Genomic DNA, 24,725 nt, shown 5'->3' on the forward strand with positions numbered 1-24,725 from the left:
TTTTGGAAGACTCCCCACGATCATGCCCGCGAACTGTCGGCGACAGCCTAGTCGCCAGCAGTCACCTTAAAATCGCCTAAGTGGGATAGGCCCTTAACTTCCCCTTGCTATCTTCACCAGCATGTGGCATTGGGAGTAATGCGGAGATTACTCTCTCTGTGGGAGTGCTCAGGGAGGGGTAGCAACTCTGATGGGGGTCATGTCATGGTGCTTTGAGGGTAGTTTGTCCACCTTTGGTCCCCATCTGGCACCCAGCTCTCACCTGTGGCTCCAAGAAGCTGTTAGCATGCGGCAATGGCCACACCCTGGAAAACTGCTTCAGCTGATGTGCTAAACCACACGAGGGTAACTGACGGGTCTCAGACCCTCAGTGAGTTCATGGACTTGCTCAGCCCAGCATGCAAGGTCTGTGCTGGCAAATTGTGTGGAAGAAATCCACTGGAGGGTTCAACAGCCGAGAGGGCGGCTCAGCAACGCACTGTGGAGTGCAAAGGGCATTTCAAAGCACGAAGAAGACATGGCCATCCAGTGAAGCCAAGGGAGTTTCCAGCCGTAACGTCTAACCGTGCCACTGGAATCCACCTCCTGCGGCCCGAGAGTGGGGTTGCTCGTGTGTAACAACCTCTCCACCTTCATCTCTCCCGTCCATAGGTTTTTGTGCAAGACTAAAGACTGCACAACCATGCTATTGGTGGCTACCACGAGCCACCACCACTATCTTTGTACTCCTGCTTTTTAACCTTTTGTCAAACTCCCTGTATTCATTCTGCAGGACCTCATCCCTTCATCCTTCCCCACTGTGTGTCAGAGCCAGGCTGAACACCACAGACCTGACTGCTGCTGCTGCACTGCCCTGACTGGTGATCTCCACCAACAGTATCCAAAGGCCATACCTGTTGTCGAGGGGGGTGTTTACAGGGGACCTGCACTGCCTACTCCCATTCCTGGTACTCTGCCTGAAACTGCCTGCATCCTTGGCATGACCATCTTACAACAATCATATCAATGACATCTTTATCCTCAGTCTATGGTGTGCCTGCTCTAATAGGTTGGGACATTGTGTGTAAGAGTCAGCAAGTTATAATGCAGTTTTAGAGGACTTTGGTCAGGCTATATTTGGAGTATCGCGAGCAGTTCTCATCGTCCCATTACAGGAAGGATATGGAGACTTTGGAATGGGTGCATCCATCCAAAGACAGTGAACATCCACCTTATAACATAACATAACATAACAAAACTTTATTGTCATTCGGCACAACACCGAACGAAATTTCAGCAGTCACAGAAAAGAACACAGGACACACGACCCCAACACAAACATCCATCACAGTGACTCCAAACACCCCCTCACTGTGATGGAGGCAACAAAACTTCCCCTCTCCTCCCCCCGCACCCACGGACAGACAGCTCGAAACGTCCCGCGGCCGCACCGGGCGATGTTAAGTCCAGCGGCCGAGCCGCGCCGGGCACCGAAACGTCCCGCAGCCGAGCCGCGCCGGCGATGTTAAGTCCCGCAGCCGAGCACTGAAACGTCCCGCAGCCGAGCCGCACCGGGCACCGAAACGTCCCGCGATGTTAAGTCCCGCAGCCGAGCGGCGCCGGGCACTGAAACGTCCCGCAGCCGAGCCGCGCTGGCGATGTTAAGTCCAGCGGCCGAGCCGCGCCGGGCGATGGAAGGCCCCGCGGGCGAGCTGCGCCCCGGGGAAGAGACCTAATAAAAGAAAGGTTTCCCCCCCCCCCACATACACAGCCAAAAACAGAAACAAAAACCATCCCAACACTGACACTCGTGGTTTTATTAACTTCTGTAAAGTCACGCTTCAGCCTCCAATGATCCATGAATAAATCCCCAGCCTCTCCTTGTTACGCAAATCTGAAACCCACAGAGTCACATGGTTTCTGTGAAAAGCCAAGGATGTGGTTGGGGTGAAACTGAAAGCACTGTGGTTGGGGTGAAACTGAAAGCACTGTGGTTGGGGTGAAACTGAAAGCACTGAAGCTCTCAGTAAACCAAGGCACAACGTGGGCAGAAGTCACACTGACAACCTGAAGCAGCCACTCACCTGTCCGGGACACTGAAGGAAGGAGCTGGTAATCAGTCACTGTGCGTTTTGCTGTCTATTGGTCTGCGTTACACTTATTCAGTGCTGTCTCTGGTGTTCAGTTCACTCACCTTCCAATGTTATTTCTGGCAGAGTGTGGGCGGTGAGATCGTGTGATCGGAGCCACAGACACTACTCTGGTGAGAGGTAAGGCCAAGAGAGGGGACGGAGACCGGCAGTAGCTGTGGGATTGGCACGACGGAGGTATAGAAGGATGGACAGGTAGAGTGGGAGCGGTGAGATCGTGTGATCGGAGGTGGGTTACGATGGTTTGACGTGGGATAGTTCACCTTTGCGATGGTGCAGACGGCAGGGACCCGCAGCCGCCGCCGCTCGCTTCCGGAGATGCGATCGTGCGTTTTCAATGTATCTCCACTTACAATACATTCGGTGTCCGATGGGTTCCTCGGAACGGAACCCCATTGGAAGCTGAGGAGCCCCTGTACTTACACAGAACATAACGGGTCCGAATGGGATGGTGTGGATCAGTGGGTGGGAGGGGGGGGGGGGGGTGGGGAGGGGAGTGAGGGGGGGGGGGGGGTGGGGTGGGGGGGGGGGGGGGTTGGTGGGGGAGGGGGGGGGGTTGGAGGAGTGGGGGGAGGGGCGAGGGGTGCAGAGGAAGGGAGAGTGAGTGGGGGGGGGGGGAGGGTGTTAGACCAATGAAGGAGAGGTTTTGGGGAGTGTTAAGGGGGGGATGGAGTGGGGGATGTTTCTACATTTGACTGAAACTTACCCTCAATCGCACATCTAGTCTAAGCCCCATTTCCCCCGACCAAATTAGTTTAAAACCTTCCCAACAACAGGAGTAAAACTACCAGCAAGGATATTGGACCTTGCCCCATTCAGGTGCAAACTGACCTGCTAGTAGAGGCTGCACCCACTCCACAAATGTCCATGTCCCAGCATCCAAAGCCCTCCCTCCTCCACCACCCCTTTGGCCACACATTCATCTGGCCTAAAGACAACAGGTGCAGGAGGAAGCCATTCGGCCCTTCGAGCCAGCACCACCATTCAATGTGATCATGGCTGATCATTCTCAATCAGTACCCCGTTCCTGCCTTCTCCCCATACCCCCTGACTCTGCTATCCTTAAGAGCTCTATCTATCTCTCTCTTGAATGCATTCAGAGAACTGGCCTCCATTGCCTTCCCAGGCAGAGAATTCCACAGATTTACAACTCGGCAGAGAATTCCACAGATTTACAACTCTATATTCCTATATTCAGGAGCATGTGAGACCAGAAGCAATGCAGAGATTACAATCTTGAAGGTACTCAGTGTGACCTCTGCCCAGAATGTGCCTTGTTTTACTGAGAGCTTGTGCTTTCAGTTTCACCCGACCCCAACCACCCCCTTTGGTTTTCACAGAAACCACATGACTTAGAATCATTCCCCTGCCCTGAGAGTTTAAATGTGACTTTTCCTACACTCTCTTTCCCGATAGCTGCACACATACGCTTCCACGTTGTTGACTCCATCCCCCCAGTTTAGTTTAAACACACCCGTGTAGCAGTAGCATACCTGCCTGCCAGAATGTCAGTCCCCTTCCAATTGAGGTGCAACACATCCCCTTTGTACAGGTCACCCCTGTCCCCGAAGAGATTCCACTGATCTAGGAATCTAAACCCCGGCCCCAGCACCAACTCCTCAGCCACACATTCAGATCCCCTATCTCCCTGTTCCTACGCTCACTAGCACGGGGTACTGGAAGCAACACGGAGATAACCACCCTAGAAGTCCAGCTGTTCAGCCTCCTGCCTGGTTCTCTGTACTCACGTTGCAGAACCTCCTACCTCTTCTTACCCACCTCATTTGTGCTTACATGCACAACTACTTCCGGCTGCTCACCTTCCCTCTCGAGGATAACAATGTTTGAAGATATTTAGACAGGTACATTGATAGGAAGGTTTGGAGAGACACTACAGATGTGCCACATGTGTGTTTTCCCCATTTGAGAGACCAAATCCATGCAATAAGCAGCATGGTGCATCTGTTTGAGACAAGGATGGCCATGAGGGACTCCTGTACAACCCAGTTTATGGGGGAAGCTGAGAAATCAGGAGGAGATGATCATCTCGTTGAAGCCGTTCTATAGGCCTCCAAATAAGCAACAGGAATTAGAGGAACAAAAATATGGCAGGAGATTGTGGAGAGTTGTATAAACAGCAGACTGGTCATATTAGGAAATTTTAACTTTCTTAATACAGACTAGGACTACCAAAGTGTTAAGGTCATCGATGGGTGGAAATGAAGAGTGTTCAGGAACTGTATTCATGTACTACATAGATGACCTGCTATGGAGAGAGCCATGCTTGATCTACTCTTGTGAAATAGGGCAGGGCAAGTGATGGAGATGTCTCAGGGAAGCACTTTGGGACCAGTGGCCATAGTTCTATTCTTGGTCAGCATGGGTTAGTGTTGGGCCAGGCAGATGGCATCAGCCATGGATCTGTTGTGGCGGTTGGTGAACGAAGGTATCACAAAATGCTGGAGTAACTCAGCTGGTCAGGCAGCACCGCAGGAGATTTGTGATATCCGCAAATACTGTGCTAGATAGAGGCTGGATAGGCTGGGCCTGTTTACCCTGGAGTGCATGAGGCTGAGGGGTGGCACAGATAAGGTAAACATCCAGTCTTTTTTACCAGGATAGGGGACTCTAAAACTAGAGGGCACAGGTCAAAGGTGAGAGGGGAAAGATTTGAAAAGGGATTTGTGGGGCATTATTTACACACAGGATGGTGGTTTATGGGTCGAGCTGTTCGGGGGTAAACTGCAGGCAGGTACAATTACAACATTTCAAAGATACTGGGACAGGTACATGGATAGGAAAGATTTGGAGGGATATCAGTGAGGAGCAGGCAAGAGGGACGAGCTTGGTTGGGCAACATGGTGGAATTCATCCAAATGGCCTGTTCCGTGTCATACAGCTCGATGAATCTATGACTTCAAATGGCCAATGCATCCAGTCAGGAGCTGAAGTGGGTCATCCCTCCTGCACACATGGCCAACAGGGAACTGGGAATTTATGATTCCCCACATATTGACCATTGGACATCTTGGACTAAGCCCTTTGTCACTCACTTTCATTTAGAGTGCTGGTTACACTAACCACCTTCTTCCTCTCAATTCTACCTGTTACAATTTATCACCCCAACCTTTACTCTCACATCAGTGAATGATGGTAGGAAGCAGAAATAGAACTATCCACATTTGCTACTCACCATGTAGCTGCCACCACTGCCAGGCATCACTGTCTGATCCATGACATCCCCTCCAGCTCTGCTGCTGGTCTCCGGGAGCTGGGTCAGATATATTTATGCATCCGTCTCTCCAGATCCTCTCTTCCAGGTTCACCTCACTCACCACTGCTGCACACTTAGTTCCCGTGGCCTGTTGGATTCAATCAATCACTGTTTTTTTGTTGTTGTTTTTTTTGAAAAGCATATGTACAGATAGAAATAAAAGACAAATTTGTTACAAAGTTCTTACATAGCTTCAATTTTAAAAATTTTAAAGAGAGAAAATAAAAATAAAGAAGAAAGAAAAAAAAACTATAAACTATTGGGAAGAGAGAATTTAAAAAAAGTTATAACTATAGAAATTGAAGGGGGTAGATCCGGGAGACAATAACCACAGTTGTACATCCAACCCTAAACTCAAGTTTCAACTTTTAATTTAAAAAAATTATTTTAGTCCTGTGTCAAACCCATTTACTTTTCTAAAAATTCAATAAATGGAGACCATATTTTAAAAAATAAATCAGGTTTGTCAATTAAGGCAAATCTTATTTGTTCCAAATGCAAGGTCTCTGTCATTTCCGTAATCCACATTTTAAATGTGGGGGTTATTGTTTTTTTCCAAAATTTAAGTATTAATTTTTTCGCAGTTATTAAACTGTAATCAAGAAAATGTACCTAACTTGTTGTAAAGTTTGTAATATGTTCTGATAATCCTAATATTATTAATTTTGGATCCATATCCAATTGCTTATCGATAACTTTAGAAACTATTTTTAAAATATCCAATCAGAAATTTTGCATTTTTATGCGTTACAAAAATATGAGTTAAATTAGCTTCTTGAAATTGACATTTATCACAAATTGGAGAGATACTAGGAAAAATCCTATTTAATTTAGTCTTCGAATAATGTAGTCTATGTATTATTTTAAATTGTATTAAGGAATGTCTAGTATTTAATGAACATTGGTGTATGTGTTGTAAACTTTCATCCCATATATCTTGCATTATGAGTTGGTTCAATTCGTCCTCCCATGCTCGTCTATATGATTCTGATGACGGAATGTCAGTATCTAGGAGAGTATTATAAATAAAGGATATTAATTTATTTGAATTATAATGTCGATTCAGGCATACATCAAGAGTTTCTGGACCTCTAGATTTATATTCTTGCATGTGTAGTTTTACATAATCTCTAAGTTGTAAATATCTAAAATAATTATTAGCATGTAATCCGTACTGCTGTTGTAAATCACTGTTTTGAATGAAGATAGACACTAAATGCTAAAGTAACTCAGCAGGACAGGCAGCTTCTCTGGAGAGAAGGAATGGGTGACATTTTGTGTCGAGACAATAGACAATAGGTGCAGGAGGAGGCCATTCGGCCCTTCGAGCCAGCAACACCATTCAATGTGATAATGGCAGATCATTCTCAATCAGTACCCCATTCCTGTCTTCTCCCCATACCCCCTGACTCTGCTATCCTTAACAGCTCTATCTAGCTCTCTCTTGAATGCATTCAGAGAATTGGCCTCCACTGCCTTCTGAGGTAGAGAATTCCACAGATTCACAACTGTCTGACTGAAAAAGTTTTTCCTCATCTCAGTTCTAAATGGCCTACCCCTTATTCTTAAACTGTGGCCCCTTGTTCTGGACTCCGCCAACATTGGGAACATGTTTCCTGCCTCTAACATGTCCAACCCCATAATAATCTTATACATTTCGATAAGATCTCCTCTCATCCTTCTAAATTCCAGTGTATACAAGCCTAGTCGCTCCAGTCTTTCAACATATGACAGTCCAGCCATTCCGGGAATTAACCTAGTAAACCTACGCTGCACGCCCTCAATAGCAAGAATATCCTTCCTCAAATTTGGAGTCCAAAACTGCACACGGTACTCCAGGTGAGGTCTCATTAGGGCCCTGTACAACTGCAGAAGGACCTCTTTGCTCGTATACTCAACTCCTCTTGTTATGAAGGCCAACATTCCATTGGCTTTCTTCACTGCCTGCTGTACCTGCATGCTTCCTTTCAGTGACTGATGCACTAGGACACCCAGATCTCGTTGTACATCCCCTTTTCCTAACTTGACACCATTCAGATAATACTCTGCCTTCCTATTCTTACCACCAAAGTGGATAACCTCACACGTATCCACATTAAACTGCATCTGCCATGCATCCGCCCACTCACACAACCTGTCCAAGTCACCCTGCAACCTCATAGCATCTTCCTCACAGTTCACACTGCCACCCAGCTTTGTATCATCTGCAAATTTGCTAATGGTACTTTTAATCCCTTCATCCAAGTAATTGATGTATATTGTAAATAGCTGCGGTCCCAGCACCGAGCCTTGCGGTACCCCACTGGTCAATGCCTGCCTTTCTGAAAGGGACCCATTTATCCCCACACTTTGCTTTCTGTCTATCAACCAATTTTCTATCCATGTCAGTACCCTACCTCCAAAACCATGTGCTCTAAATTTGCCCACCAATCTCCTATGTGGGACCTTGTCGAAGGCTTTCTGAAAGTTGAGATACAGCACATTAACTGGCTCTCCCCTGTCAATTTTCCTAGTTACATCCTCAAAAAGTTCCAGTAGATTAGTCAAGCATGATTTCCCCTTCATAAATCCATGCTGACTCGGAACGATCCTGTTACTGCTATCCAAATGCTCTGCAATTTCGTCTTTTATAATTGAAGACAGATCCAAAGTACCGGTTCAACTCGTCTGCCATTTCCTTGTTCCACATAATAAATTCCCCTGCTTCTGTCTTCAAGGGATGCCTTGATTATTTTTTTCCTCTTCACATACCTAAAAAAGCTTTTACTATCCGCCTTTATATTATTGGCTAGTTTACCCTCGTACCTCAAATTTTCTCCCCGTATGGCCTTTTTAGTCATCTTCTGTTGCTCTTTAAAAGAGTCCCAATCCTCTGGCTTCCCACTCTTCTTTGCTATGTTATACTTCTTCTCTTTTATTTTTATGCTGTCCTTGACATCCCTTGTCAGCCACGGGAGCCTCTTACTCCCCTTAGAATCTTTCCTCCTCTTTGGGATAAATTGATCCTGCAACTTCTGCATTATTCCCAGGAATACCTGCCATTGCTGTTCCACCGTCTTCCCTGCTAGGGCCTCCTTCCAGTCAATTCTGGCCAGCTCCTGCCTTATGTAATCCCCTTTGCTATACTGTAATACTGACACTTCCGATTTTCCCTTCTCCCTCTCAATTTGTAGGATAAAACTTCATTAACAAGTCATTAATGTGTATATTGTAAATTGCTGCGGTCCCAGCACCGAGCCTTGCGGTACCCCACTAGTTACTGCCTGCCATTCTGAAAGGGACCCATTTATCCCCACTCTTTGCTTTCTGTCTGTCAACCAATTTTCTATCCATGTCAGTACCCTACCTCCAATATCATGTGCTCTAAATTTGCCCACTAATCTCCAATGTGGAACCTTGTCAAAGGCTTTCTGAAAGTCAAGGTACACCACATCCACCGGCTCTCCCCGGTCAATTTTCCTAGTTACATCCTCAAAGAATTCCAGAAGATTAGTCAAGCATGATTTCCCCTTCGTAAATCCATGCTGACTCAGAACGATCCTGTTACTACTATCCAAATGCTCCGCGATTTCGTCTTTTATGATTGACTCCAGCATCTTCCCCACAACTGATGTCAGACTAACTGGTCTATAGTTTCCCGTTTTCTTTCTCTCTCCTTTCTTAAAAAGTGGGACAACATTTGCTACCCTCCAATCCACAGGAAATGATCCTGAATCTATAGAACATTGGAAAATGATCACCAATGCGTCCACAATTTCTAGAGCCACCTCCTTAAGTACTCTGGGATGCAGACCATCAGGCCCTGGGGATTTATCAGCCTTCAGTCCCATGAGTCTACCCAACACCATTTCCTGCCTAATGTGGATTTCCTTCAGTTCCTCCATCACCCTAGGATCTCTGGCCACTAGAACATCTGGGAGATTGCTTGTATCTTCCTTAGTGAAGACAGATCCAAAGTACCGGTTCAACTCGCCTGCCATTTCCTTGTTCCCCATAATAAATTCCCCCGCTTCTGTCTTCAAGGGACCCACATTTGCCTTGACTATTTTTTTCCTCTTTACATACCTAAAAAAGCTTTTACTATCCTCCTTTATATCATTGTCTAGTTTACCCTCGTACCTCATCTTTTCTCCCCGTATTGCCTTCTTAGTCATCTGCTGTTGCTCTTTAAAAGAGTCCCAATCCTCTGGCTTCCCACTCTTCTTTGCTTTGTTGTACTTCTTCTCTTTTATTTTTATGCTGTCCTTGACTTCCCTTGTCAGCCACCGACCGGGGTCTCCTGTAGTCCACGTTCGCTCCCCCCTGAAACAGTCTCCCACCTTCGCTCGACCTGGACCCTTGGCGTGACAGCCTCGCAGTAGGACATGTCCAGGAAACTCGCATTCCCGGATGGCCTTGAGGTCATGCAGCTGCTTTTCCAACTCCGCCACACGTCTATTCAGGAGCTGCACCTGGACACAGTTCTTGCAGGTGTAGCTCCCAGAAGCTCCAGCAGGAAACACACTGCACCAACTTATCCGCCATTACTTTAGTGTCAAAAAACAATTCAGGCTCAAAAACAAGCGTAATCTCCTCACCTCAGCCTCCTCGCCGAAGACTCGAAGCCAAAGACTCGCACTTTTCTCACAGGGCACTTCCCTCAACAGGGATGCACCCCTTGTGCAAGTCTTGCTTATATCAGTCACTAAATTACATATGACAGTCCCTCCATCCCAGGGATTAACCTGGTGAACCTACGCTGCACTGCCACAATAGCAAGGATGTCATTCCTCAAATTAGGAGACCAAAACTGCACACAATAATCCAGATGGGGTCTTACCAAGGCCCTATACTCCTGTACTCAAATCCTCTTGTTATGATGGCCAACATGCCATTAGATTTCTTCACTGCCTGCTGTACCTGCACGTTTACTTTCAGTGACTGGTGTACAAGGACACCCAGGTCTCGCTGCAGTTCCCACTTACCTAACCTGACACCATTGAGATAATAATCTGCCTCCTTATTTTTGCCGCCAAAGTGGATAACCTCACATTTATCTACATTACACTGCATCTGTCCCATTCCCAATGTGACCTTTCTGTCCTGGGCCTCCTCCGTTGTCAGAGTGAGGTTCAGAACAAATTGGGGGAACAGCACCTCATATTTTGCTTGGGTAGTTTACACCCCAGCGGTATGAACATTGACTTCTCCAACTTAGACAATAGACAAAAGACAATAGGTGCAGGAATAGGCCATTCGGCCCTTCGAGTCAGCACCACCATTCAATGTGTTCATGGCTGATCATTCTCAATCAGTACCCCGTTCCTGCCTTCTCCCCATACCCCCTGACTCCGCTATCTTTAAGAGCTCTATCTAGCTCTCTCTTGAAAGCATCCAAAGAATTGGCCTCCACTGCCTTCTGAGGCAGAGAATTCCACAGATTTACAACACTCTGACTGAAAAAGATTTTCCTCATCTCCGTTCTAAATGGCCTACACCTTATTCTTAAACTGTAGCCCCTTGTTCTGGACTCCCCCAACATTGGGAACATGTTTCCTGGCTCTAACGTGTCCAATCCCTTAATAATCTTATATGTTTCAATAAGATCCCCTCTCATCCTTCTAAATTCCAGTGTATACAAGCCTAGTCGCATCTAAATTCCAGTGTATACAAGCCTAGTCTTTCAACATACGACAGTCCCGCCATTCCGGGAATTAACCTAAAGAACCTACGCTGCACTCCCTCAATAGCAAGAATATCCTTCCTTGAATTTGGAGACTACAACTGCACACAGTACTCCAGGTGCGGTCTCACTAGGGCCCTGTATAACGGCAAAAGGACCTCTTTGTTCCTATACTCAACTCCTCTTGTTATGAAGGCCAACATTCCATTGGCTTTCTTCACTGCCTGCTGTACCTGCATGCTTCCTTTCAGTGACTGATGCACTAGGACACCCAGATCTCGTTGTACGTCCCCTTTTCCTAACTTGAAACCATTCAGATAATATTCTGCCTTCCTATTCTTACCACCAAAGTGGATAACCTCACATTTATCCACATTAAACTGCATCTGCCATGGATCCGCCCACTCACACAATCTGTCTGAGTCATCCTGCAACCTCATAGCATCTTCCTCACAGTTCACACTGCCACCCAGCTTTGTGTCATCTACAAATTTGTTAATGTTACTTTTAATCCCTTCATCCAAGTCATTAATGTATATTGTAAATAGCTGCGGTCCCAGCACTGAGCCTTGCAGTACCCCACTTGTCACTGCCTTCCATTCTGAAAGGAACCCATTTATCCCCACTCTTTGCTTTCTGTTTGCCAACCAATTTTCTATCCATGTCTGTACCCTACCTCCAATACCATGTGCTCTCATTTTGCCCACTAATCTCCTATGTGGGACCTTGTCGAAGGCTTTCTGAAAGTCGAGGTACACTACATCCACTGGCTCTCCCCGGTCAATTTTCCTAGTTACATCCTCAAAAAATTCCAGAAGATTAGTCAAGCATGATTTCCCCTTCGTAAATCCATGGTGACTTGGAATGATCCTGTTACTGCTATCCAAATGCTCTGCAATTTCGTCTTTAATAATTGACTCCAACATGTTCCCCACCACTGATGTCAGACTAACTGGTCTATAATTTACCGTTTTCTCTCTCCCTCCTTTCTTGAAAAGTGGGACAACATTAGCTACCCCTCAATCCACCGGAACTGATCCTGAATATATAGAACATTGGAAAATGATCACCAATGCGTCCACAACTTCTAGCGCCACCTCCTTAAGTACCCTGGGATGCAGACCATCAGGCCCTGGGGATTTATCAGCGTGATGTCTCCGACTACATTTAACTCCGACTACTGTCTCTGACTACATTCTAACTTTGTCCCACCCCCTCCCCTGACATCAGTCTCAAGAAGGGTCTCGACCCGAAAAGTCACCCATTCCTTCTCTCCCGAGGTGCTGCCTGACCCGCTGAGTTACTCCAGCATTTTGTGTCTACCTTCGATTTAAACCAGCATCTGCAGATCTTTCTTACATAAGAAGCTATGGGAGTCAGTAGGTTTGTTCTAGATGTATGTCGATAGTCTGTCTCTTGTGATGGAGGCGGTGAGATATAGAAACAGTAGGGAGATGTCGGAGATGGTCCAAGAGGTTCACTTGCACCTCCTCCAACCTCATCTACTGTATCAGAGGTTCACTTGCACCTCTTCCCAACCTCAATAGACAATAGGTGCAGGAGTAGGCCATTCAGCCCTTCAAGCCAGCACCGCCATTCAAAGCGATCATGGCTGATCACTCTCAATCAGTACCCCGTTCCTGCCTTCACCCCATACCCCCTCACTCCGCTATCCTTAAGAGCTCTATCCAGCTCTCTCTTGAAAGCATCCAACGAACTGGCCTCCACTGCCTTCTGAGGCAGAGAATTCCACACCTTCACCACTCTCTGACTGAAAAAGTTCTTCCTCATCTCCGTTCTAAATGGCCTACCCCTTATTCTTAAACTGTGGCCCCTTGTTCTGGACTCCCCCAACATTGCGAACATGTTTCCTGCCTCTAATGTGTCCAATCCCCTAATTATCTTATATGTTTCAATAAGATCCCCCCTCATCCTTCTAAATTCCAGTGTATACAAGCCTAATTGCTCCAGCCTTTCAACATATGACAGTCCCGCCATTCCGGGAATTAACCTAGTGAACCTACGCTGCACGCCCTCAATAGCAAGAATATCCTTCCTCAAATTTGGAGACCAAAACGGCACACAGTACTCCAGGTGCGGTCTCACCAGGGCACGTTACAACTGTAGAAGGACCTCTTTGCTCCTATACTCAACTCCTCTTGTAATGAAAGCCAACATTCCATTGGCTTTCTTCACTGCCTGCTGTACCTGCATGCTTCCTTTCAGTGACTGATGCACTCGGACACCCAGATCTCGTTGAACATCCCCTCTTCCTAACTTGACACCATTACATCCCCTCTTCCTAACTTGACACCATTTCATGTTTCCCCTGTTCCAGGTGTGGACTCCTGTATATCGGCGAGACAAAGCGCAGGCTCGGCAATCGTTACGCTGAACACCTCTGCCCAGTCCACCTAAACCTCCCGGATCTCCCGGTTGCTCAACACTTTAACTTCCCCTCCCATTCCCACACTGACCTTTCTGTCCTGGGCATCCTCCATTGTCAGAGTGAGCTTACAGCCCAGCGCTATGAACATTGAATTCTCTAACTTCAAGTAGCCCTTGCTTTCCCTCTCTCTATCCCCTCCCCCTTTCCAGAGAGCCCACCAGTCTTACTGTCTCCGACTACATCCTATCTCTGTACCGCCCACTCCCCTGACATCAGTCTGAAGAAGGGTCTCGACCCCAAACATCACCCATTCCTTCTCTCCAGAGATGCTGCCTGCCCGCTGAGTTACTCCAGCATTTTGTAACTATCTTCGATTTGAAACAGCATCTGCAGTTCGTTCCTACACTGTTTTGAATGAACTCAGTGACTGAGTCTCCAGAGAACTCTGGGGTCAAGAACTCTGAAGATCCACCAGCCTCCAGATGAAGAGGTTTCTCCTCACCTTGGTCATTTATAGCCCACCCTTACTCTGAGATTGTGACCCCGACCCTGGATACCACAGCCAGGAGAAACCTCCTCCCTGTGTCCAGTCTATCAAGCATGGTAGAATTTCACAAGTTTCTGCAAGATCGCTGTCTTTTGAACACCAAGAATAGAGGCCAGCTTTACTCTATTTCTCCTCATGTGACAAACCCGTGTAAACCTGAAACTTGGTCTCTGTTTCTCTCTCCATAGACACTGCCTGAACCCCTGAGCACTTCCTGGATTCTCTGATTTTACCCCAGGAAACTGTCTGGAAAATCTTCAATGCACTCCCTCTATTGAAAGTGCACCTTTCATTAGGTAAGGGCACCAGGTTTGTATACAATCCTTCAAATATGTTCTCAAAAAAGACACACATCAGAAAGCATTCTATCCAGATGCATTACGACTTGGTTTGGAAACTTTAGAAACTCTGCCCAAGACGACAAGATATTACAGAGTTGTGGATGTAGCCCAGCCCATCAGATAGATCAGACCCCCCCTCCCCCCATGGACTACATTAACACTTCACGCTACCTCAGGAAAACAGCCAACATCATCAAAGACCACTCATACCAGGGTCATTCCCACTTTTCCCACTCTTCCGTCAGGCAGAGACTACAAAAGCATGAAGACACATACTAGCACATTCAGGAGCAACTACTTCCCTGCTGCTGTCAGATTATTGAATGGTCCTCCCATAAAATAAAGGGATAATCCCAGTCTCACAATCTAACAACAGTAATACCAATAATAAACCAACAGCAATAGCTCATTGAGGTTCTTGCACATTTTAATCTGCACTTTCTCTGTAACTGTAATCCGGTAGACTATATTCCACACTGGTATATTTCTTTTTGTGCTACCCGTTGTACTTTTGTAAAGCTTCATTGTATCATGTATAGAATGATTTGACTGGATTGTATGCAGAGTTTTTTTACTGTATCTCAATACACATGACAATAATAATCCAATTCCAAGGCCAGGTATAATTCTGGTGACCAATTCCAGGTACCCACGGTGATCCCACACTGACTGTACTTGACACACGGTGCCAGGACAACAAGAGGATCGTCAGTCAGAGCCAAAGAAGTGACCAGCCCTGTGATTCCAGGATAGGAACTCCAGCACTCCAACACATCACAACTTGGTAGTCTGGGGTCTGTGAAATATCCCAGGACAGGAGATTGGACAACTGGATAAATCCTGGGCCAGTATCCAGGCACCGTGCGATATTGTGGAATAGGAGCCCAGGCCTCAAGGTAGATACTGGGACAGAAACGTACAACTGGTGAAGATTCACCCAAGTGCAACAAACAAGACAGGAGCCCTGACATCCTGGGAATTCCAGGTAAAGAACCACCTCTCTGGGAAAGAGCTTACAGATCCCAGGAAGTACATTCACCCAGTCAGAGGGAATGGAGAGTGTTTCATCAACTTTAAATAGCTGGTCTGGAAACCTGAACACTCCACAACTTGTGAGGAATTTGGGTTTACAGGATCATTATCCTCACAAACTGTCACTGGTGTCCATGCGGGAGGTATCCTGGGATAAACTGGACGACAGCAAACCAACTCGACCAGAAGAACTTCCTTGGCAATATCTCCAAATGATCCTCTCAGCTAATTCACTGGCGAGGAATCCTGAATGGCCCCCTGCTCAGTCCACAGACGGTCACAGCAGTGACGATAAAGACTTCAGTGATTTATTTGAAGTGAAAGGGCCAGGAGATTCTGGAATGAACCCTCTGGATATCATTTCTGCCATTTTCCTCTGTGCCGACCACTCTCTCCAGCAGGAACTGATGCTGAAGATGTCTCTGTGCCAACTTGCATTGCCCTTTCTGCTGCCGGAAGGGCACAGTTACCCCAGGGACAAGGTGAGGGGACCCATGGAAGGGCCTGGTGCCACCCTTCTCCTCTGGGCCATGAGGCCCATTGTTAAAATGTGGTGCCCACAATCTCCCACAGGGAGCAGCCGCGTTGTGGAGATGCCCATCGTGACAGCACCCGTGCCAACTGTCTCCTTCCTCAGACTCGGAAGGTGCACGGTGTCCAAATCCAGAGTCCTCAATCTCACCTTGAGCCAGACCCAGCTGCAGCAGAACATCTTCCTGCACTCCGCGATGGAATGTGGGAATGTGCCTCGTGGGATATCGGATGGGATGGCTGAGATCAGCTGGTATCTACCTTCTGGGAAGAGCAACACGGACATTTTGCCAGAGCTGCTGCATTCATCAACCTCCGAGGTGATGCTGAAACTTACCAGGGACACACTCGGTTTCTGGCAAAAGTCTCTGCTGCTCTCTTTGTTTTCACTGACGTTATCGGTGAGACGGAAAGAGAATTCCTCACCTCTCTCGCACAGTCACCGGCAAAACTCTTTCTGATAGTGACCACTTGCATCAGTGAGCAACACATCAACCCTGAGCAGGTAAAGAAACTGTTCAAAGATCTGAAGTTACAACCTCAACAATGCATTGTTCGGACAAATGTAAACGAGGCCGAACTTGTGGAAAAACTACGTTCTCAGATAAAACAAGTGATTCCCAGGAGTGACGGGGACCAGAACTTCCTGAGTCTGGAACAAATGGGTGACATTGCGAGGGAAAGTGGGATTCAGGTCGATGAACATCACCCTGAAATACAACGGGCCAAGGACCTGACATCCAAACCACAGAGAGAGGCCGACCCTGGAGACGGCAGGGAATCAGAGGATCCATGTCACCGGCATTCACCAGGTCTCCCAGAGGGAATGATTGGTATTGCACCAACTGGAAATAACCAGGCAGAAAATCGGATCCCTCCACAACTAGTGAGGGATTTGGGTTTACAGGATCATTATCCTCACAAACTCTCACTGGTGTCCATGCGGGAGGTATCCTGGGATAAACTGGACAACAGCAAACCAACTCGACACGAAGATCTTCCTTGGAGATTTCTCCAAATGATCCTCTCAGCTAATTCACTGGCGAGGAATCCTGAATGGCCCCCTGCTCAGTCTTCAAAAGACAACAACGATGACGTAGACGATTTCAGCCATTTCATTCAAGCACAAGGGCCGGTAGATTCTGGGATGAACCCTCTGGATATCATTGCTGCCATTTTCCTCTGTGCCGACCACTCTCTCCAACAGGAACTGATGCTGAAGATGTCTCTGTGCCAACTTGCATTGCCCTTTCTGCTTCCGGAAGGGCACAGTTACCCCAGGGACAAGGTGAGGGGACCCATGGAAGGGCCTGGTGCCACCCTTCTCCTCTGGGCCATGAGGCCCATTGTTAAAATGTGGTGCCCACAATCTCCCACAGGGAGCAGCCGCTTTGTGGAGATGCCCATCGTGACAGCACCCGTGCCAGCTGTCTCCTTCCTCAGACTCGGAAGGTGCACGGTGTCCAAATCCAGAGTCCTCAATCTCACCTTGAGCCAGACCCAGCTGCAGCAGAACATCTTCCTGCACTCCGGGATGGAATGTGGGAATGTGCTCCGTGGGATATCGGATGGGATGGCTGAGATCAGCTGGTATCTACCTTCTGGGAAGAGCAACACGGACATTTTCCCAGAGGCTGCTGCATTCATCAACCTCCGAGGTGATGCTGAAACTTACCAGGGACACACTCGGTTTCTGGCAAAAGTCTCTGCTGCTCTCTTTGTTTTCACTGACGTTATCGGTGAGACGGAAAGAGAATTCCTCACCTCTCTCGCACAGTCACCGGCAAAACTCTTTCTGATAGTGACCACTTACATCAGTGAGCAACACATCACCCCTGAGCAGGTAAACAAACTGTTCAAAGATCTGAAGTTACAACCTCAACAATGCATTGTTCGGACAAATGTAAACGAGGCCGAACTTGTGGAAAAACTACGTTCTCAGATAAAACAAGTGATTCCCAGGAGTGACGGGGACCAGAACTTCCTGAGTCTGGAACAAATGGGTGACATTGCGAGGGAAAGTGGGATTCAGGTCGATGAACATCACCCTGAAATACAACGGGCCAAGGACCTGACATCCAAACCACAGAGAGAGGCCGACCCTGGAGACGGCAGGGAATCAGAGGATCCATGTCACCGGCATTCACCAGGTCTCCCAGAGGGAATGATTGGTATTGCACCAACTGGAAATAACCAGGCAGAAAATCGGATCCCTCCACAACTAGTGAGGGATTTGGGTTTACAGGATCATTATCCCCACAAACTCTCACTGGTGTCCATGCGGGAGGTATCCTGGGATAAACTGGACAACAGCAAACCAACTCGACACGAAGATCTTCCTTGGAGATTTCTCCAAATGATCCTCTCAGCTAATTCACTGGCGAGGAATCCTGAATGGCCCCCTGCTCAGTCTTCAAAAGACAACAACGATGACGTAGACGATTTCAGCCATTTCATTCAAGCACAAGGGCCGGTAGATTCTGGGATGAACCCTCTGGATATCATTGCTGCCATTTTCCTCTGTGCCGACCACTCTCTCCAGCAGGAACTGATGCTGAAGATGTCTCTGTGCCAACTTGCATTGCCCTTTCTGCTTCCGGAAGGGCACAGTTACCCCAGGGACAAGGTGAGGGGACCCATGGAAGGGCCTGGTGCCACCCTTCTCCTCTGGGCCATGAGGCCCATTGTTAAAATGTGGTGCCCACAATCTCCCACAGGGAGCAGCCGCTTTGTGGAGATGCCCATCGTGACAGCACCCGTGCCAACTGTCTCCTTCCTCAGACTCGGAAGGTGCACGGTGTCCAAATCCAGAGTCCTCAATCTCACCTTGAGCCAGACCCAGCTGCAGCAGAACATCTTCCTGCACTCCGGGATGGAATGTGGGAATGTGCTCCGTGGGATATCGGATGGGATGGCGGAGATCAGCTGGTATCTACCTTCTGGGAAGAGCAACACGGACATTTTCCCAGAGGCTGCTGCATTCATCAACCTCCGAGGTGATGCTGAAACTTACCAGGGACACACTCGGTTTCTGGCAAAAGTCTCTGCTGCTCTCTTTATTTTCATTGACGTTATCGGTGAGACGGAAAGAGAATTCCTCACCTCTCTCGCACAGTCACCGGCAAAACTCATTCTGATAGTGAACACTCACATCAGTGAGAAACACATCACCCCTGAGCAGGTAAACAAACTGTTCAAAGATCTGAAGTTACAACCTCAACAATGCATTGTTCGGACAAATGTAAACGAGAACAAATTTGTGGAAAAACTACGTTCTCAGATAAAACAAGTAATTCCCAGGAGTGACGGGGACCAGAGCTTCCTGAGTCTGGAACAAATGGCTGACATTGCGAGGGAAAGTGGGATTCAGGTCGATGAACATCAGCCTGAAATACAACTGGCCAAGGACCTGACGTCCAAACCACAGAGAGAGGCCGACCCTGGAGACGGCAGGGAACCAGAGGATCCATGTCACCAACATTCACCAGGTCTCCCAGAGGGAATGATTGATGTTCCACCAGCTGGAAATAACCAGGCTGAAAATCAGAGCCCCCTACAACTAGTGAGGGATTTGGGTTTACAGGATCATTATCCTCACAAACTGTCACTGGTGTCCATGCGGGAGGTATCCTGGGATAAACTGGACAACAGCAAACCAACTCGACCAGAAGATCTTCCTTGGCGATTTCTCCAAATGATCCTCTCAGCTAATTCACTGGCGAGGAATCCTGAATGGCCCCCTGCTCAGTCTTCAAAAGACAACAACGATGACGTAGAAGATTTCAGCTATTTGTTTCTTGCACAAGGGCCAGGAGATTCTGGGATGAACCCTCTGGATATCATTGCTGCCATTTTCCTTTGTGCCGACCACTCTCTCCAACAGGAACTGATGCTGAAGATGTCTCTGTGCCAACTTGCATTGCCCTTTCTGCTGCCGGAAGGGCACAGTTACCCCAGGGACAAGGTGAGGGGACCCATGGAAGGGCCTGGTGCCACCCTTCTCCTCTGGGCCATGAGGCCCATTGTTAAAATGTGGTGCCCACAATCTTCCCCCAGGGAGCAGCCGCTTTGTGGAGATGCCCATCGTGACAGCACCCATGCCAACGGTCTCCTTCCTCAGACTCGGAAGGTGCACGGTGTCCAAATCCAGAGTCCTCAATCTCACCTTGAGCCAGACCCAGCTGCAGCAGAACATCTTCCTGCACTCCGGGATGGAATGTGGGAATGTGCCCCGTGGGATATCGGATGGGATGGCTGAGATCAGCTGGTATCTACCTTCTGGGAAGAGCAACACGGACATTTTCCCAGAGGCTGCTGCATTCATCAACCTCCGAGGTGATGCTGAAACTTACCAGGGACACACTCGGTTTCTGGCAAAAGTCTCTGCTGCTCTCTTTATTTTCATTGACGTTATCGGTGAGACGGAAAGAGAATTCCTCACCTCTCTCGCACAGTCACCGGCAAAACTCTTTCTGATAGTGAACACTCACATCAGTGAGAAACACATCACCCCTGAGCAGGTAAAGAAACTGTTCAAAGATCTGAAGTTACAACCTCAACAATGCATTGTTCGGACAAATGTAAACGAGGCCAAACTTGTGGAAAAACTACGTTCTCAGATAGAACAAGTGATTCTAATGAGGGACAGGGACCAGAGCTTCCTGAGTCTGGAACAAATGGGTGACATTGCGAGGGAAAGTGGGATTCAGGTCGATGAACATCAGCCTGAAATACAACGGGCCAAGGACCTGACCAAAATACTGGGCAGTCTTGACCCAGCAGACATCACTGGGTATAAAAAGAGAGTGCTGCCCTTTCATGGAGAGCCCTGGCAAGGGCTGTCTAAAGTTGAGAAAGAGAAGTGTCGGATGAAACTCCGTGGGGACAGAAGCACAGAGACGTATAACCACGAGCTGGACCAAGAGAAGAAAAGAATCCGGGAAACTCAGCTCAGACAGAGCCTGTCGGAGGAGATGCAGATGTTCATTGACCACCTCACTGGTCCTTGTGGGGATGACAGGGCCATTTCCTTGCAGTGGCTGAAGCTGATGCTGGACAGTAAATCAAGGGAAATCATGGCAGGGTTGCGCAGGGATTATAAAGAACTGAGCAAAGACTCAATGCAGAAGGTCAAGGAGCTGAAGGACATGGATCAGAAGATGACTGATAGTTCCCTGGGACTTGAGCATTTCATGAGAGAACTGGGCCAGGTTTATGAACTCTCAGTGACACAACACAACATCAAGCAACAAACACAGATCCACCCGCATGTGCTTCAGTTACCGGGTGTTGCTGCTGAACTGTTGCTGGATGGGTTCCCACTGGAGCTCATTGATGGAGACGTCTCCAACGTTCCTGTTTCATGGATCACTGCTGTACTGGAAGCAGTGGCTGAGAAGGTGGGACGTGCTTCCCGAGTGTTTGTGCTGACAGTGATTGGAGTTCAGAGCACGGGCAAGTCCACGCTCCTCAATACAATGTTCTGTTTGCGGTTTGCTGTGAGCAGCGGCAGATGTACTCGAGGGGCCTACATGCAGCTGATGAAGGTCACAGGGAGCCTGGCGGAGGAGCTGGGCTGTGACTTCATCCTGGTCATTGACACGGAGGGGTTGAGAGCTCCAGAACTTGCAACACTAACAGACAGCTATGAACACGACAATGAGCTGGCAACATTCGTGGTGGGATTAAGCAACATAACGTTGGTAAACATAGGCATGGAAAACATCGCAGAGATGAAAGATATTTTACAGATTGTCGTTCATTCCTTACTCCGTATGAAACTGACGGGGAAAAGACCAAAGTGTATATTTGTCCACCAGAATGTTGGGGATGTGAGTGCACACGATCAGAATCTGAGAGGCCGTCAGAAACTCCTGGAACAGCTGGATAAGATGACAGAGGCTGCAGCAAAACTGGAGAAGCTGGAGGGAGTAACGTTCTGTGATGTGATGGAGTACGATGCTGACAAGGACAACTGGTACATCCCTGGTCTGTGGCAAGGTACGCCCCCAATGGCTGCCGTCAACACTGGCTACAGTGAACACGTCTTCCAACTGAAGAACAGTCTCATTCAATGTTTACTCAAAGGGAAACCAGAACAAGGAGCTCTCACAATCCCAGACTTCACCAAATGGATGACTGGGCTCTGGGAGCAGGTGAAACATGAGAATTTCATTTTCTGCTTCCAGAACAGTCTGTTCGCAGAGGCTTACAACCGGCTCTCTGTGACGTACAAGGGCTGGGAGTGGGAGCTCCGCAAATATACACACTCCTGGGTAAATGAGGCTGAAAACACAGTAAACAATGCCAGTGGTGACCTCAACCAACTGCTCCAAACACTGGAACGTGAGATCAGGAGGGAGATTAACAAAAGGGAGGGTGAGACTCTGGATAAACTAAAAGCTCTGTTTGAAAGTGGGGCTGATAATGTGCAGCTGATGGAGAAATACAGGGAGGAGTTCAAGATCAGCATCTCCAGTTTATGTTCACGGCTTCAGTACGATTCAATGCAGAGATGTAGGGATGCTGTGAACAGACGTGTGGGACTGCAGGAAGTGGATGATATCTGGAATAAATTTCACCAGAAGATCGAACAACAGGTCAAGGTGCTTTTATTAAAGTGTAAAGGGTCAAATCAGGAGTTGGGTGACAAGGAACTGCAAACTGCCTTTGGAAAGATGTGGCAAGACACACTGTCACAGCTGGACTATCAGCCCTGCAGAGAAAGAAACGTTGAACTGGAGATTGAAAATCTTCTCAGAGACCACACAGCAGCTCAAGGAAGGGTGATTAATGAAATCCTAGAAAGAAAATCTCTCAGTAAACGGGGAACCCAGTGCTTTCAAATTGAAGGGAAACACATCAACACGACATGGATGAGAAATGTTAAAACCACAATTGGGATATCCTCGCACCAAAAAGATATTAATCGGGCAGCAATGATAACACGGTCCCTCGAGATTGAATGCCATCAATGGATCAGTAACATCACAAAAATGGACATGAATTATGACATTAAATATTGTATTGATCTTTTGAATATTATCGAGGAGAAAATTAACAATATTTCACATCCAAACTTCACAATGAGTGAGGAATTCAGGGCTGAGTTTAAACTTCACCTGTGTGGTTACGCTGTACCAAGATTCCAAGAGATGCAGACAAGGTTCATCCAGAAACATGACCCGCGGCAAAGACTGGGAAACATGAAGGGTCAATACTTTGATCTCTTCATGGACATTTACACAGAGCAGGATGAGAACCAGAGACAAGCACAACGGTTTGCACAATCTTGTTTCTTGCCAGCTCTCAGAGACGCCACCCTCAAGGCTCTGAGTGTGAACATCGTGGATGATATGAAACAAAATGACCCTAAGAGAAAGTACAGTCTCCGCAACAACTTCACTGTGGCCCTCCTGGTGCACTTGAAACAAAGGGGTACATTTGATGGCTATCACCGGTATATCACTGACCTTGAGAATTTGGCCAAAGACTGGCTCCATCAGCAGGTTATTGAACACTGCAGGACACAACGTGATGGGGAGAGCACGTTTACCCGACTGGCTAAAGGAATCCTCACACAGATCACTGGGCAAGCTAAAGAGGTTGTTGAGGATGCGGTGATGCAGAACTTTGCTGGAAATGTTCAGAGCTTCCTGGACATGTTTGTTGAGAAGTTAAACACCAGGATCTCAATGCCCAAAGATGAAATGAACCTCGTTCTGTTTCACGGTGATGGTGATGGCAAGAAATGGGCAGAAGCAGTTCTGCCATCTATTGAAGAGGTGGAGCAGAGACTCCTCAATGAGGTAACAGGCTGGGATGTCCAAGCAAAGATTGGAGAATTATCCATTAAACCCAATGAAGAGCTGTTCAAAGGGTTATTCAGCTGTACTAAGAAATGTCCTTTCTGTGAGGTTTTCTGTGACTCAGAGACCCCGGTACATTCACAGCACTCTTGTAAGCAGCACAGACCTGAAGGACTCAATGGCTATCACTTCATAAAAAGTGAACGTCTTGTAACTGATGTCTGCACAGCTTCAGTCGCAGGTAATGGATCATTCAAAAATGAAGCCACAAATGGGGAATTGAAACCCTTCAAGGATTACCAAACTGTCAATGATTACTACAAATCCTGGATCATCCAGCGGGAGATTTCCGCACAGGCAGCATCCTATTGGAAGAAGGTTTTCTACACTTTCAATAAGAAGTTTGCTGAAATATATGGAGCAAAACCTGCAGAGATCGATGAAGCCTGGAACATTGACTGGGATGTAGTGAGGGAAGATCTGAATAAGACATATAACACAGACATTCAGTCTTGGTGAAGTCCATTTAGATGGGTTAGAGGTAGACACAGACATACTGTCTACCTCTGAAAGAAAGAACGACAAAGTGTTGGAGTAAATCAGCAGGTCAGGCAACATCTCAGAACATGGATCGGTGATGTTTTGGGTCCGGACTCTTCTTCAGATTGATTTAGGTTTTAGTTTTAGAGATATAGCATGGAAACAAGCCCTACAAACCTGCACATCTTTGGGATGCGGGAGGTAACCAGAGCATCCGGAATAAACCCACATGGTCACAGGGAGAAAGCACCCAAGGTCAGGATCAAAGCTGGGTCCCTGGTGCTGTGATAGAAACATAGAAAATAGGTGCAGGAGTAGGCCATTCGGCCCTTCGAGCCTGCACCGCCATTCAATATGATCATGGCTGATCATCCAGCTCAGTAACCTGTACCTGCCTTCTCTCCATACCCCCTGATCCCTTTAGCCACAAGGGCCACATCTAACTCCCTCTTAAATATAGCCAATGAACTGG

The 24,725-nt window shown here is 47.5% G+C and overlaps 1 protein-coding gene across 1 annotated transcript; it reads left to right on the forward strand.

Annotated features, from left to right (window-relative positions):
* The first annotated feature begins 1,937 nt into the window (after positions 1-1,937).
* LOC144591012 (interferon-induced very large GTPase 1-like) lies at positions 1,938-24,240 on the forward strand. The gene is given in 6 exon segments (XM_078395360.1): positions 1,938-2,104; positions 2,196-2,249; positions 14,190-14,297; positions 14,988-16,199; positions 16,202-19,953; positions 19,955-24,240. Coding segments are annotated over 3 exon segments (8,835 nt in total). The 5' UTR covers positions 1,938-2,104; positions 2,196-2,249; positions 14,190-14,297; positions 14,988-15,394; the 3' UTR covers positions 24,233-24,240.
* The last annotated feature ends 485 nt before the right edge of the window (positions 24,241-24,725 follow it).

Source organism: Rhinoraja longicauda, unplaced genomic scaffold (genome assembly GCF_053455715.1).
Source record: "Rhinoraja longicauda isolate Sanriku21f unplaced genomic scaffold, sRhiLon1.1 Scf000477, whole genome shotgun sequence".
Lineage (NCBI taxonomy): Eukaryota > Metazoa > Chordata > Chondrichthyes > Rajiformes > Arhynchobatidae > Rhinoraja > Rhinoraja longicauda.